Here is a 15,609-nt window from a genome sequence, read left to right as displayed (position 1 = left end):
GACACTTCTAGTCCCATCCTCCAGCTTGGCAGTATTTTGTTGTCATGTATGGATATATGGTTTAGTCTGCCACATATTTAACATTTATGTTCTGTGGCAAGTTGTGTAGGAATTTACAGTTTGAATTTGTAAGAAAACTTTCCTGTAAAGTGCAGGTTAATGTATGGATTAGTATTACAGTGTTCAGAGATCCACCAGGCAGTCTGAACAGTTTCTAGTTTCTTAAGTATTTACATGGTCGCAGACATTACTCCTGAAGTTTCCAGACTCTTAGCATTTAGATGAGTATAGTAAGCTCGAAGTAATGACATTAATTCCCTGGGAAGCACTCAGCCACAGCTGAAATGTGTGCTCTTCAGGATGGTTCCAGATCCGCATCATCCCCTAGATCTGGAGTCATCACCTGTTCAGGAATTCAGGATTCAAGTGGTTCATAGGAGAGTTCAGCTTGTAAGCTGCTATTCTTTTGGTTAATATTAAAATTAGCTACTTTTGAAACTTAGCTATAACCCATGTAATTCTACCATTGGTGACAAGATATTAATTAAAAACATATCCTGTGGCTGAACTCAGTTTATGTCATGAGAATTGTGATATTCTCTGGTTTAGAAACTCACCATGGGGGCAGGGCACGGTGGCTCATGCCTGTAATCCCAGCACCCTGGGTCACCGAAGCGGGAGAATTGCTTGAGAGCCTAGGAGTTTGAGACCAGCCTGGGCAACATAGTGAGACTCCATCCCAAGGGGAAAAAAAATAATATTAGCCAAGCATACTGGTGCTAGCCTGTGGTTGCAGCTACTCCAGAGGATGAGGTGGGAGGATTACTTGAGCTGGGAGATTGAGGTTGCTGTGAGCCCTGCCACTGCACCTCTCCAACCTGGCTAACAGACCTTGTCTCTTAAAAAATATAAGAAGAAAGAGACTCACCACTGGCCCTAATAGAAGTTAGGCAGTAAGAACTTTATAGTTAAGAAGTTGTTTCATTATAAACTTATCTTACATATAATTGTTTCTTTATACAGTTTTTGGGCTGTGAGTTTTTTGGTGTCTGTAGCTGCAGCCCATTTCTAGAGTACGTTATTGTCAGTTCTAGAGCAAACTTAAATGATGGGATATTTGAAATATTTTGTATAAGTAAAAAAGTTGTTCTGTTAACTTATTCCCTCCCCCCTGTAAATGACTCCAAAACTAGATAATATTCTGTTACTTTGGAACTTTTTTTTTTTTTTGAGATGGAGTTTTTGCTCTGTTGCCCAGGCTGGAGTGCAATGGTGCAATCTTGGCTCACTGCAACCTGCGCCTTCTGGGTTCAAGCGATTCTCCAGCCTAAGCCTCCCAAGTAGCTGGGATTGCAGGCGTCCGCCAACATACCCGGTTAATTTTTGTATTTTTAGTAGAGACGAGGTTTCACTATGTTGACCAGGCTGGTCTCGAACTCTTGACTTCAGGTGAGCCACCTACCTCGGCCTCCCAAAGTGCTAGGATTACAGGTGTGAGCCACTGTGCCCAGCCTAGAACATATTTTTAAAAAGTGTTCAAAACGTGTGGGTGGTTTTATTTATAAGATGGCAGGATTGGACTGGATGATTTCTAAAGTGTCATCCAGCATAGACATTTTGTGATTCTAATGGTTTTCTAGACTCATAGCATCATAGATTTTTTAGATCTGACATAGACTGAGATCATCTAATTTACTCCTCCCCATTTTTACACAAGAAGAAATTGAGGATCAAGGAGGTTTTGAGGTTCAAGTTTGCAGGATTGTTGGTTGCAGAACTGAAACTATTTTCTCCTCGTCTACCATTTCCCCCAGTATTTGTGGTATATATAAATCTGTTTACTCATGAAATCCAGAAAATTACATTTGAAATTAAATCATATTGATCACTTAGAGGAAACCACGTGTTATTAATGAATATGTTAAGTAACACAATTCATATTAATGGGCGATCAGTGATGTTAATGCCTATGTTTTCAATGGCTTTAAAAATATATGAACTTTGAAATTAAGATTATATTGTCAACAAATACTAGAATTTGTCTTTTCATAGCTTGTTGCACATTCTTTGCATATCTACAAGTAAATTAAACGAGAGTATCAATTCTTTTCAATGATTGTTATACATCTGTGTGCCAGACACAGTGTTAGGCACTGGAGGGATGTATGTATCACAGAAGAGACAAAAATTCTCACTCTGGTGAGGGTTACCTTTTAGTAGGGAGACATAAATAATAAACATGGTATATAGTTTTCTTTACTGTGTTAGAAGGTGTTAAGTACTGTGGGAGAAAACAGTGTTAGGGAAGGGGATTGGGGGTGCTAGGGCATTGATGGAAGTAGGGTTACTAAGTATCTGTATCACCGGTGAGACCATTTTGAGCAGACTAGGGAATGAGGGAATAAACCATGAAGAAATATGGTAGAAATCTTGAGGAACAGTGAGACCAGTGTGGCTGGAGCAGTGTGTGTGTGTACGTGTGTACGTGTGTACATGTGTATATACAGGGGATCATTAGAGCAGATAAGGCCTAGGTGGTAAGGAGTGGGGATAGGCATGGGTCGGCACTGTAAGGGTATTGGGCTTTTATCCTAGAGAGAGGGAAAGCCATTGAAGGATTTTGAGTGGTATGATATACCTTGTTTTTTTTGTTCCGTAGTGTGCTGTAACAGTATTACAGATAATTATTTTTTAAAGCAGTTTTTTCAAAAGACCCTTACTACAGTTTTCTTTACCATGCAGCTTCTGTGTACAGAGTTTTGAATTCTGTTTAAGATGACTGTCTAATGTTCAATAAAAACTAATGGATTATCAAGTATACCTAACCACACTAGGGTTAATAAAAACACAACAAAACCTCTTTGATAGATTGTCGAATATGTTCTCGTGGTTTGTATTTCGTTCAGTGACTATATGCAGAAAGCCGGGCCTTTCGTTCAGTGACTGTATGCAGAAAACTGGGGACAAAGAAAGGAAATTAACGTTTATTGAGAAGATACACTCTGCTAGTCAGACAATTTACAGTTGTCATTAATCTCCACTCCCACTTCTGAAATAGGCATTATTACTACCTTTTTTTTTTTTTTTTTTTAAATTTATTTAGCATATCGGGAATGAAGGCTTAGCATTCTAAATGATTTGATGCTAGTGTGTGGCAGAGCAGCGGTTAGAACCCTGGTCTCTGGTTCCACACTTTATCTCCCCCTGACCCTTACCTACTCCCATTTTTCTGTTTTTTTTTTTTTTTTTTTTTTTTAAACCCAGCAAGCACTCCTTCAGTGTAGATGTAGAATCTTTGTTTAGTTTTACTCTGGTTTCTTCCTTGTCATGCTGAATAATAGTGACCTAGTTGTTTCCATGTACAATCAAATGATTTGATGTAAACATTAAGCAATTGAAAAATTATAACTTTTGGTGCATATAATAAGAAAGTTGGAGGTACAATTAATTCTGTGTTAATTTTTGGCTGGGCACGGTGGCTCACGCCTGTATCCCAGCACTTTGGGTGGCCGAGGCCAGCAGATCACGAGGTCAGGAGATCGAGACTATCCTGGCTAACATGGTGAAACCCCATCTCTACTAAAAATACAAAAAATTAACTGGGTGTGTTGGTGGGCACCTGTAGTCCCAGCTACTTGGGAGGCTGAGGCAGGAGAATGGCATGAACCCGAGAGGTGGAGCTTGGAGTGAGCCAAGATCGTGCCACTGCACTCCAGCCTGGGCAACAGAGCTAGACTGTCTCAAAAACAAAAACATAACACAACAAAAAAAATTCTGTGTTAATTAAAAAAAAAATTTTTTTTAAAAGAACAGGTCATTTGGGTCAAGTGGCTACTTTGATTGTGCTCTTATAGATTGGGTCAAGCATAAGGAAAATCTGGGAGAAAACTCTGTTAAAATTTCAGTATTGAGTTCAAGTTATGGTAGTGTTTGCCATGAAATTTGATGAAAAGAAATAGTTCCAAATAGGATTCAGTTGCCTTGTGGACAGAAACAAGCTCTTGACCAATTTATATAGCCACTTTAGGTGTGCATCCACCCCCACAAGAAAAAGCAAAACAGAAGGAAAAAACAGTCACTGAAATACAGTCTTTTATTATTTTATTGAATTTGTTTTATGTAATTAGTACCTAGTCACTGAGAGTGATTAGGCTGCCTGTCTGTATTATAAAATTTTAAGGGATTTAGTTTTTTTTTTTTAAATCTATAGTACTTTTGAATCACTCAACACAGAGATAAGTTGCTGAAGTACACAGCCCATTCCCTCATTAGAGTAGGGTATTTTCGTTTTAATAAACGTGGAGTGTTTATTCAGAGGATTCTAATACTTCCTGATTTAGGATTTGAGAAAATATCAAACACTAGAATTAGAAGATTTTATTTTTCAAGGATCATTTATTCTCTCTAAGAAATATAGTATGTTAGATCTTAACTATGGAATTTTATAAATCTCATTTAATTTTTCATTTTTTTGGTGTTTTTTTTTCTTTCTGCCTCAGTAATCCTTTATTAACTTGAGATTACTTTAGAAAACAATGTTAGTGGAGAGAGGAAAGTAAATTTAAATTAGCTACTTGGATTTCTTGTTAGAAGTTCAAGCAATAAGTTTGAGAGAATCAATCGAGATGATGACTAATGCAAGTATTTTAAGATGGTTATTTCTTATTTATCATCAGAAATTAGCAAAAATAACATTTTTTTGTTTGTTTGTTTTGAGACAGGGTCTCACTGTGTCGTGCAGGCTGGAGTGCAGTGGCACGATCTCGGCTCACTGCAACCTCTGCCTCCTGGGTTCAAGCGATTCTCCTGCCTCAGTCTCCCGAGTAGCTGGGATTACAGACATGTGCCACCATGCCTGGCTAATTTTTGTATTTTAGTAGAGACAGGGTTTCAGCATGTTGGCCAGGCTGGTCTCAAACTCCTGACCTTGAGTGATCTGCCCCCCTTAGCCTCCCAAAGGAGTATACCTCCTGAAAGGCCAGACGAGGCTGGCCTTTTGACTAGTAATTTTAACTAGTAATTCTGAGGGGTGGAGAGAAAATCTTTTAAATTTTTACTAGTTGCCTACTTTTTAAAAACCTGTGAAGAAAAGTATACGAAAGTCTATAATAATCTATTTGAATCTTACAGATATACTTCTGAATATTTTCTTTTGAGCTGGAGTTTCGCTCTTGTCACCCAGGCTGGAGTGCAATGGTGCAATCTCAGCTCACTGCAGCCTCTGCCTCCAGGGTTCAAGTGATTCTCCTACCTCAGCCTCCCGAGTAGCTGGGATTACAGGCACACGCCACCGTGCCCAGCTAATTTTTGTATCTTTAGTAGAGACGGGGTTTCACCATGTTGGCCAGGAGGGTCTCAATCTCTTGACCTCATGATCCGCCCGCCTCGGCCTCCCAAAATGCTGGGATTATAGGCGTGAGCCACCATGCCCGGTCACTTCTGAATTTTTGAAAGGTAGGTTGCCATAATATATCATCGTGCACAATAATCACATAGTATGTATATCATTCCTATGGACTTAGTAGTACAGTAGTACCCTCTTGTCTGTGGCTTCACTTTGCTTGATTTCAGTTACCCATAATCACCTGGTGATCTGAAAATATTAATGAAAAGTTCCAGAAATAAACAATTCATAAGTTTTAAATTGTGCGTTGTTCTCAGTAGCATGATGAAATCTCATTGTTGTAGCCGTTGGTCATCCCTTTCTTTGTCCATCTTATTCATGCTGTATTCACTGCCTACTGTTAGTCACTTAGTAGCTCTCTTAGTTATCAGGTCAAAAAAAAAAAACCAAACAAACCAGAGTGTATATATAGGGTTCTATACTATCTGTGTTTTCAGGCATCCACTGAAGTCTTGGAATGTTTCTCCCTCCCCCACGTGGATAAGAGGGGACTAATGTAATACAGAGCCTCTTTTTTTTTTTGAGATGGAGTTTCCCTCTTCTTGCCCAGACTGGAGTACAATGGTGTGGTCTTGGCTCACCACAAACTCTGCCTCCTGGATTCAAGCAATTTTCCTGCCTCAGCCTCCCAAGTAGCTGGGATTACAGGCATGTGCCACCATGCCCGGCTAATTTTGTATTCTTAGTAGAGATGGGGTTTCTACATATTGGTCAGACTGGTCTCAAACTACCAACCTCAGGTGAACCACCCCCCTCTTGGCCTCCCAGAGTGCTGGGATTACAGGCGTGAGCCACTGGGTGTTGCACTGTTGTTCAGGCTAGAGTTAGTGATGTGATCATGGCTCACTGCAGCCTCAACTTTCTGTACTCAAGTGACCCTCCTACCTCAACCTCCTGAGTAGCTGGAACTACAGGTGTGCATGACCAGATATTGCTATGTTGCCCAGGCTGGTCTTGAACTCTGGGCTCAAGCAGTCCTCCTGCCTGGACCTCCCAAAATGCTGAGATTAAGGCGTGAGCTGCCTTGCCCAGCCTCAGCACCTCTTAAGAAGGAGTTAATTTCAAGAGTTATTCAAAGTGCAGGAAATTTAAGAATGAATGAATAAGTAATTGTTATCCATAAGCAATTATTTTAAACTTCAGATTTGAATACTATGAGGGTTTTGTTCGTTTTGCTTAGTATTTGAAATTGTACACATTTCCATATATTTTCTGGCCATAACCTATATAAGTATTTGTATTTTCTCTGAGTTTCAAGCCGTCTCTTTGGAAAAGGGAACCCTGACTTCGAGTGCCCTGTGATTTTTTTGTTTTCAACCTCTGTACATTTAAAGCTATAGATTATAGCCATCTGTTTTTAAAATAGACTGTGAAAGGACTATAAACACATTTTTCTTTCTGTTGTATTGCTTGTCTTAAAAATAACTTATCCTCTTCCTTTTCTCCTTCCTACCCCCAACCAAAAAAAAAAAAAAACCCTAAATAGAAGCTCAATCCCCAAATTATCTTTTTAGTTAGGTTGTGAGAGAATGCTTAATGGGGACTTTTAGTTGGAATGCAAATTGTTCACATTTGACTACTTTTCCATTAAAATAGGTGAAGAAATATTGCTCACAATTCTCCCTTCAACAGTCAGTGGTTGCACTTTTGTCCTTTTGATTTTCTTTTCACTTGAAGGCAGTATATAGTAAATGGCAAAACTGCATGCCTTGAAACCAGGCAGCAGGGCTTCATTTCTGGCTCTGCTACTTTTTGAATAAGTAGATAAATTATGCTGGAAGTTTGGTTCCTCATTGGTAAAATGGAATCATCTTGCAGGATTAATAAGTACCTAGTGCAGTGCCTGGCACACAGTAGAAGCTCAAATGTTAGCTGCTAGTTTTATTATAGTTTACCATTTAAATTTTTTTTGTGGAGTATTTTTTTTTTCTTCTTTTTTTAAGATAGGATCGCATGCCTTCTCTTGTCCAGGCTGGAGTGCAGTGGCGCCATCATAGCTCACTGCAGCCTTTATCTCCTGGGCTCAAGTGATCCTCCCACCACAGCCTCCCAAGTAGCTAGGACTCCAGGAATGCACCACCATGCGTGGCTACTTTTTTGTTGTTGCTAATTTTAATACAGACGAGGTCTTGCTATGCTGCCCAGGCTGGTCTTGAACTCCTGAGCTCAAGTGTTCCTCTTGCCTTGGCCTCCCAAAGTGCTGGGAGTACAAGCCGTGAGCCCACCACACTTGTCCATCTTTCTTCCTCTGTGAACTTATGTGGAGTCCTTACCATGTGCTAGTTACAGTTCTAAGAGTTTAACCTGAATTGATTCATGTAACCTCAACACTCTGTTTACGGATGAAGAAGTTGAAGCACAGAAAGATTAATTTTCCCAAAGTGATACGGCAATTAAGTGGCACCGGTAGAGTTAAAATCCTGACAGTCTGGTTTGAAAGTCTGCACTCTTCTCTAGCGAATCATATTATATTGCCTCTCTGTACAGGTGGAAGGAAAGAGATAGAGCTACTCCTGCCTAGATTCCTATGCTGACTTTCCTGGAGTAGAACTTTGGTTTCTAGGTGAAAGTCTGCTCTAGGAGTTGTAGGTAGGCTCATTGGTTGAATTGATTTTTTCCTGCACTTTTGACTTCGGACCTATAGTCTATTGGAAGGCCTTTTGTGAGTGAGTAGTTTTGGATATTGGTAACGTTTTCCTGTGTTTGCTGAATACCATGTATTATATATGGAAAGTATGATCTTCTAAAGTTAAAACTAGCTCTTTAAATTTCAGATGAAGTTAAACTGTCAATATGATAATTACATAACAACATACAGAGCTTTTAGTGAGAATTATGGGTGATCATAAAAGTGTTTTGATTTTGAAAGCATTAACTTTTGTGAGCTAGATTCATCAAATCCTAAGTTAACAAGAATTGAGTTAGAAAATTAATTCCTCTAAAGATATAAAGGCCTAAGTGTCTGTTTCTGGAATTCAGGCAGAAATATAAACTTAAGGATGAGAAGATAAAAATTCAAGACAATAGAAATAAAATGGATCTTAATTTTTTCCTGTAAAAATATCACTTATTAAAATTATTTCTATTTTGAAATTGTTAGGACTTAGTTGACTAGAAAGTCATTTTCATGTTTGTTGTTTTTCCTTGGGGAAATACTTTTAATAGGAAGACTTTTTAAACTTTATTAATATTTTTTCTTCAGATAAGCTATTATTTTAAATGTGATTCTTAAATTTCTTTTCTTTTTTTTAAGATAAGATTTCGCTCTGTCACCCAGGCTGTAGTGCAGTGGTGCTGTCTTAGCTCACTGCAGCCATGAACTCCTAGGCTCAAGTGATCCTCATCTTCCCACCTCAGCCTCCCATGTAGCTAGGACTACAGGTGTGCGCTACAACAACCAGTTAATTAAAAAAATTTTTTTGTAGCGATGGTCTCATTGTGTTACCCAGGCCAGACTAGTCTTGAACTCCTGGCCTCAAATAGTCCTACTGCCTCCGCCTCCGAAAGTGCTGGATTACAGGTGTGAGTTACTGCACCTGGCTGATTCTCTAATTCTTGAATTTCTTGAGTAAAAAAAAAAAAAAATGCAAATATGCTAGATTTAAGAATAAAACAATATGTGTTGATAACTTGGCATGTTATATTTTGGAAAGATGAGCAAATAAATTCATTTTACTCTTCAGATTATGACAGTATTTCTAATTTTGGTAATCTTTGATACCGTTGTAATTAGCTTTCTGTTACAAGAGATAGCATTTCTCTTCTCCCCCTGCTTTTTTTTGCCAGAGTTAAAAAGCAAAATATATTTTGTTTTATGCATTTTACATCCTTTCCACTATTGCGTTTTTTTGAAAACTTCATAATATCTAGGTAGTTTTAACATTGGAATACTGAAGATTGTATTGCCTGATCTTATTTAATGATTACTCTAGTTTATTCCCTTTAAATAAGTATTTAAATAAATGGCATATATTACATTTGAGTGCTGAATCATTGTAGCTGTCACATGATTTTGCTCTTGGGAAGTTCCCCACTGTGTTTGTAGTAGAAACAGAGAAAAAATCCATCTGTTTTTTCTTCCACCTCAATTTTCTATCCACCCTCTCATCCCCTATAAAATAATTCTTCTCTGGTTAGTCACCTTTTTCTCTTCCTTATGTTGATACAAATTTAAACCTTTGGTGCCATACTGTCAACATCAGAACACTGCCTGGTACGTCTTTGTGGCTTAGGAAAAGGGGATGGGAGTGTTACAGCTCCCCTAAATTGGTCTGGTATACTCCAGCTTTATTCTAGGATAGCCTTTGAGACTACAGAATTGAATTCCCTTAGTAGGGAATTGGGTGTTACAGTGTATTCTAGGAACAGAGAGCTGACAAAGAAATGGTAAGAGTGCACTGTGAGTATAAGAAGTGGAGGGTACTTATCAGACTTTATAGGAATGGGATTGTCAATATCACTTGGCTTAGCTGGAGTCCATACTGTCACTTCTTGGCCCAGTGTAACTCAGTAGCCTTTATGTTGTTGGAAATGGGTAGGTGCACCCTGTTTCTTCAGATATATTGATATTGCCCTGTATAATGGAAATTTATACCAAACCAGTTAAAATAGTTTACATTTGGCCTGGCCGGTGGCTCATGCCTGTAATCCCAGCACTTTGGGAGGCTGAGATGGTTGGATCACCTGAGGTCAGGAGTTCAAGACCAGCCTAGGCAACATGGCAAAACCCTGTCTCTACTAAAAATACAAAAATTAGCTGGGCACGGCAGCACGTGCCTGTAATCCTAGCTACTCGGGAGGCTGAGGCAGGAGAATCGCTTGAGCCTGGGAAGTGGAGGTTGCAGTGAGCCGAGATCGCACCACTGCACTCCAGCCTGGCGACAGAGTGAGACACTGTCTCAGAAAAAAAAAAAAAAGTTTACATTTATATTTGCGTGTATGTGTGTGTGTGTGTGTATATATATAAAATTTATTACATAAACATTTTTCAAATAAGATATGACATGGAATTAATTCGTTTGTATTATTTTGTTTTTAGTTTGTGTGGGTAAGACAGTTTTTTATCTTTGTTTCCCTGGTCTTCTATTATCCTGCTTTCTGATAGGAATAGAATAGTAGAATGACTAGTTCTTTTTGGCCGGTAGAAATGACTTAAGCTATGATTTTTCCTTTCCTCCCTTCAACAAAGGTGATAGACCCTGCAGGGAACAGAGCACTGGATTTAAAACTATATGATAAAACCCCAGCTAAATCTGTTTGTTTTGCCACCTCCAACTTTTAGGAGGATGGGGGAAAAATTACGCCAATAAGTTGTATCAGGTTTAATTAAAAAGTAATTGCCAAGCCAGGCACAGTGGCTTACTCCTGTAGTCCCAGCACTTTGGGAGGCTGAGGCAGGTGGATTGCTTGAGCCCAGGCGTTTGAGACCAGCCTGGGCAACATAGCGAGACCCAGTCTTTAAAAAAAAAACAAAAAAACCTACGTATTTTCCAGGATATGGTCTGTGGTTGGCATACTTGCAGGTTAATCTCCAACACTTCCTGCACCATTATACGGTGGTCACTGATGATCACAGTGAACCTTTGGTACTTTACCTTCTTTCTCAGAGGAGAATTAAAACATATGTTAGGGTACTCTATCACTCAAGGGAGAAAGGTATACTAAGTTTTAAAATAATTTTCAGTAACAAAAGTTGGAATCAAAATGATTTCCTTGTTAACTTTCATTTAAGCAAAATTAAATTAGGACAGTTATCTTCCTTGGCATTTGATTTCATTGTGAGTTTGTTGTCATTGAACAGTAAATCTCAAGGAGGAGATGGTTTTCCAAAGGGAAGAATCCTAGACACTTGAGGGATGTGTTTTGCAATGGGATATGACTTATCTGATGTCCAGATGTTGTAGAGTTATTAGTGAAGTAGCAGAAGAGTAGTGAATTTATAGTTTCTCAATTTTAGTGGAGTACAGAGGTTGAGATTTTAATCTGTAATCTTAACAGTAACATATTTGCAAAGAGAGAAGTGTGACTGACAGATCAGATTCTAGAGCATAGACATTTTTCATATTGCAAGAAATAGGGAGATAGGGTTAGTTTTCATATTTGATTTTGTATAGTGTTGTTTTTACTGTGATCGGTAGAAATATGTTGTAAAATCTCAAAAGCTTTGTAATTATGTATAGCAAGCAGTGTGATTTATGGAAAGATTACTCAGATTCATGAGAACTCTTTGTTCTTGTCTCATTTCTACTAATAACAGCCTGAGTGATATTTTTGAACAAATGCCTTAACCTTCTGGTTAGGGTTCTCTGATCTGTCTAATCTGGAAGTTGATGTTTACGATCTGTCTGTTTGGGCCAGATGAGAGCATCTGGGGCTCTCAAATGTGTTGCTTAAACCACAGGGGAAAAAAAAAAAAATATATATATATATATATATGTGTATGTATGTACATATATATATATATTTTTTTCTTTGAGGTGAAGTCTTGCTCTTGTCCTCTAGGCTGGAGTGTGATGGTGTTATCTCAGCTCACTGCAACCTCTGCCTCCCGATTTCAAGCATTTCTCCTGCCTCAGCCTCCCGAATAGCTGGGATTATAGGCACCTGCCACCATGCCCAGCTAATTTTTGTATTTTTAGTAGAGACGGGGTTTCACCATGTTGGCCAGGCTGGTCTCGAACTCCTGACTTCAGGTGAACCGCCTGCCTGGGCCTCCCAGAGTGCTAGGATTACAGGCATGAGCCACCGCGCCCAGCCAACCACAGAATATTGTGTCTATTCATGAGTATTCTACTCAAGTTTTCCCTCTTCATTTACAATAGTAACTCAGGAAGAACCCAAGTATTTTGCTAGAAGATGGTATTGGAGCTTGGGAGGAGGAAGAGTAACAGTGATGAGGCTGCAGTTGCTCAGAGGCTAGCTTGGGTGAGAGGGAAGGGAGAACATAGTCTTTGATACTGGGAGAGAGTACCCTGCCTTCTTTTCCTGTGGGTTTAGGTCAGATGAGAAATGAATCCTTGTCAGTGTGCAGCAAGTGAGAAGAGGTGATTATCTCTTCATCTCTTCCCCTCTCTGAGAAGAGGTAGAAGGGCTGTTTGGAGAGACCAAGGGTCTCTGCTAGGCTCTGGCTAAGGGAATGACGTGATTCTTCCAGGGGAAAAAGAAAAAAAAATTATTGCGGTAGGAAGGATGCTTCTCCTGATGTGAGTGAAAATATGAGGAAATTTTGTTGATAATTTTCTTGGTTTCTGAATACAACTAGGAGAAATGTCGAATCCTTCTATTTTATTGCTTCCTCCTATTTGATAAAAACAGCAAGAAAACAAGGTAGGTGGTGTTGGGGAGGGAGGATCCCCGCCCCCTAGCCCCATATCCTTTATAGTGGGTATTAGGACTGCAGTAAACACCTGTTAATCTCATGGTTCCCCAGGGGCATTTGCTCACTGGTCAGATCATGTCAACTTCTTCCCCACCACTACTTGTGCATCCATCTCAGAGCACTGTGCTTGTCCAGGTTTGGAGAGTAGCACCGCTTCCCTTCTGCAGCCTTTCTGTATGCTCTCAGGACCCACTGTAGGAGAAACACTGGGTGGTTGAGCTTCCTTCGCTTCTGTCCTATTTCTCTTCCAAAACTGTACCATATTTTTTGTTTCATATTTTTTAAAAGTTAGTCTTTCTGATTAATAATAGATCAAAAATAAATCTTAAGTTAAACTGTTTTAATGTTTTATGAGGAAAAAGTAATACTAAGAATGTTTTGTCAGCCATATAGAAATATTTAGTCTTACGTGATTTTACATAGAGTTTCAGTTTATTTTCTGGTTTCAATAGAACAAGTTGAAATCATCGCAGAAGGATAAAGTTCGTCAGTTTATGATCTTCACACAATCTAGTGAAAAAACAGCAGTAAGTTGTCTATCTCAAAATGACTGGAAGTTAGATGTTGCAACAGATAATTTTTTCCAAAATCCTGAACTTTATATACGAGAGAGTGTAAAAGGATCATTGGACAGGAAGAAGTTAGAACAACTGTACAATAGATACAAAGGTGAGTGCTTGCTTGTGACTTTAAATAAATTTTGGACCAGATTTTCCAAAGTGATGGGCTTGTGAGAAATCAAATACTATATATAACATAAATTGGGGGGATGTGTCCAATAGAGGTCTGTAGATCTTAGGGTTATTTCAAGAACTCTGAGGAGAAATTATTTTCTTTGCACTAAAATTTCTTCTTGGCCTCTTTATTTTCCTGCCCTCCTTTTTTTTCCTCCCCCATTGTCCAAGTTGAGCATGGGGATGGGGAACTGTTTTTTCTCCCCTCATATGTATAAAACTCAGCTGAACCAGTCTTTAAGAAAACCTGCATACTAAATCTTTAAAGAATTATAAAATAATGCATAGTTTTTAAAAAGTTCAACTGCATAATAGATGAATAAGGAAAGGTTAATAGTCTTTTCCTTATTCATTCTCCTTATTCATTCTCCTGAGTAACCAATGGTGTGGATCCTTCCATATCTTTTATGTTTTTGCAGAAATACATTTACAGAATTTCAAAGTTTTTCTGAATATGGGATGTTTTATGCATAACTTGTGCTCTAAAGTCAAATGATGTACATGTTTTTTATTGCTGGAGATATTGCCAGATTACTTTAAGAAAGGTGTTAGCAAGGCCGGGTTTGGTGGCTCACACCTATAATCCCAGCACTTTGGGAGGCCGAGGCGGGCCGATCACAAGGTCAGGAGTTCGAGACCAGCCTGTCCAATATGGTAAAACCTCATCTCTACTAAAAATACAAAAATTAGCTGGGCGTGGTGGCGTGTGCCTGTAGTCCCAGCTACTCGGGAGGCTGAGGCAGAAGAATCGCTTGAACCTGGGAGGCAGAGGTTACAATGAGCTAAGATCATGCCACTGCACTCCAGCCTGGGCGACAGAGTAAGACTCCGTCTCAAAAATAAAAAAAAAAAAAGGTGCTAGCAAATCATATTGGATAGCAGTCTATGAGTGCCTCTTTCTCTTTGTTATTTAAAATTTTTGCCTCTTTGATAAGTATTGATTTTTTTCTTTAAACAAAAGATATTTACGTTGTTGAGATTAGGGTTGAATTACATAGTTTAGTTTACAGTTTTTCTGATACTCTTAAGAAGTGGTTGTTGTGGGAAAGTGAACTTTGTTCTAAGAAAAAAAGAATTTCTGTTCAGAATGCCTACCTAAGCAAAATATGGATATATTGAATTAGAATCCCATGTCCCTATATACGAATGTCTGATTTTCTGAATGTGTATAAGTATGGGACATATTTCACATGAATAAATGAGACTTAAAAAAATCATGTCTCATCTGCATGTATCTCTTTTGTACACTTTAAGAATGCTGTTAGAGAGGAGAACGGCTTTAAAAAATGGGAAAGTGTATGTTAGAGTAATACTGTTTCATGCCTTCCTAGAGAGGAGAATGGCTTTAAAAAATGGGAAAGTGTATGTTAGAGTAATACTGTTTCATGCCTTCCTAGAGAGGAGAATGGCTTTAAATAATGGGAAAGTGTATGTTAGAGTAATACTGTTTCATGCCTTCCATATATTGTGGTCATTTAAAAAATGACATATAAAGCATTATCTTTTTCAGTTTTAGTAATGTAGCATAATATGACACTACTTTAATATTGCATTATTATTTTTAAAGACCCTCAAGATGAGAATAAAATTGGAATAGATGGCATACAGCAGTTCTGTGATGACCTGGCACTCGATCCAGCCAGCATTAGTGTGTTGATTATTGCATGGAAGTTCAGAGCAGCAACACAGTGCGAGTTCTCCAAACAGGAGTTCATGGATGGCATGACAGAATTAGGGTGAGTATATAATTACAAAAGGAAATTAGATATGTTACTGTGGAACTGAATTATGTCATGAATTTTTTAGTGTAAATTTAAAGATTTGCTGGCCTACAAACATTGGTATAAATAGAAATGGGTTAACTTGCTAGTTTCCATGTTATACAGTTTTCTGGGTTTGTCAAGTTATTTGTATAGTTAGTACAGCCTATTCTATTTGGATATATTCTTATCATTTGCTTCTAAGGCAGGTTCATTAGTATTAAAATTATGCATAAATATTTACCATGGAAGAGTGAAATGACCAAGTTTTAAAGTTATTTCCTAATGTGAGACTGTGAACCCTGCGTTTATAAAATCCTAGAATTTAAAAAC

General features: G+C 38.4%; 1 protein-coding gene across 10 annotated transcripts in view; it reads left to right on the top strand.

Annotated features, from left to right (window-relative positions):
* The window catches only part of DCUN1D1 (defective in cullin neddylation 1 domain containing 1), a 43,330-nt gene that overhangs the window by 6,916 nt on the left and 20,805 nt on the right, over positions 1 to 15,609 (top strand). For 8 of the 10 annotated variants that reach the window (NM_001257454.1, XM_015131501.3, XM_077990720.1 and 5 more), the window contains 2 exon segments: positions 13,235 to 13,451; positions 15,084 to 15,252. In NM_001257454.1, coding sequence (NP_001244383.1) covers positions 13,235 to 13,451; positions 15,084 to 15,252 — 386 coding nt within the window. 10 annotated transcript variants of the gene reach the window in all.

The sequence above is a fragment of the Macaca mulatta genome, chromosome 2 (genome assembly GCF_049350105.2).
Source record: "Macaca mulatta isolate MMU2019108-1 chromosome 2, T2T-MMU8v2.0, whole genome shotgun sequence".
In the NCBI taxonomy this organism is placed as follows: Eukaryota; Metazoa; Chordata; class Mammalia; order Primates; family Cercopithecidae; genus Macaca; species Macaca mulatta.
Note: the sequence above shows the minus strand (reverse complement) of the source record. Positions and strands in the feature narration are given on the sequence as shown.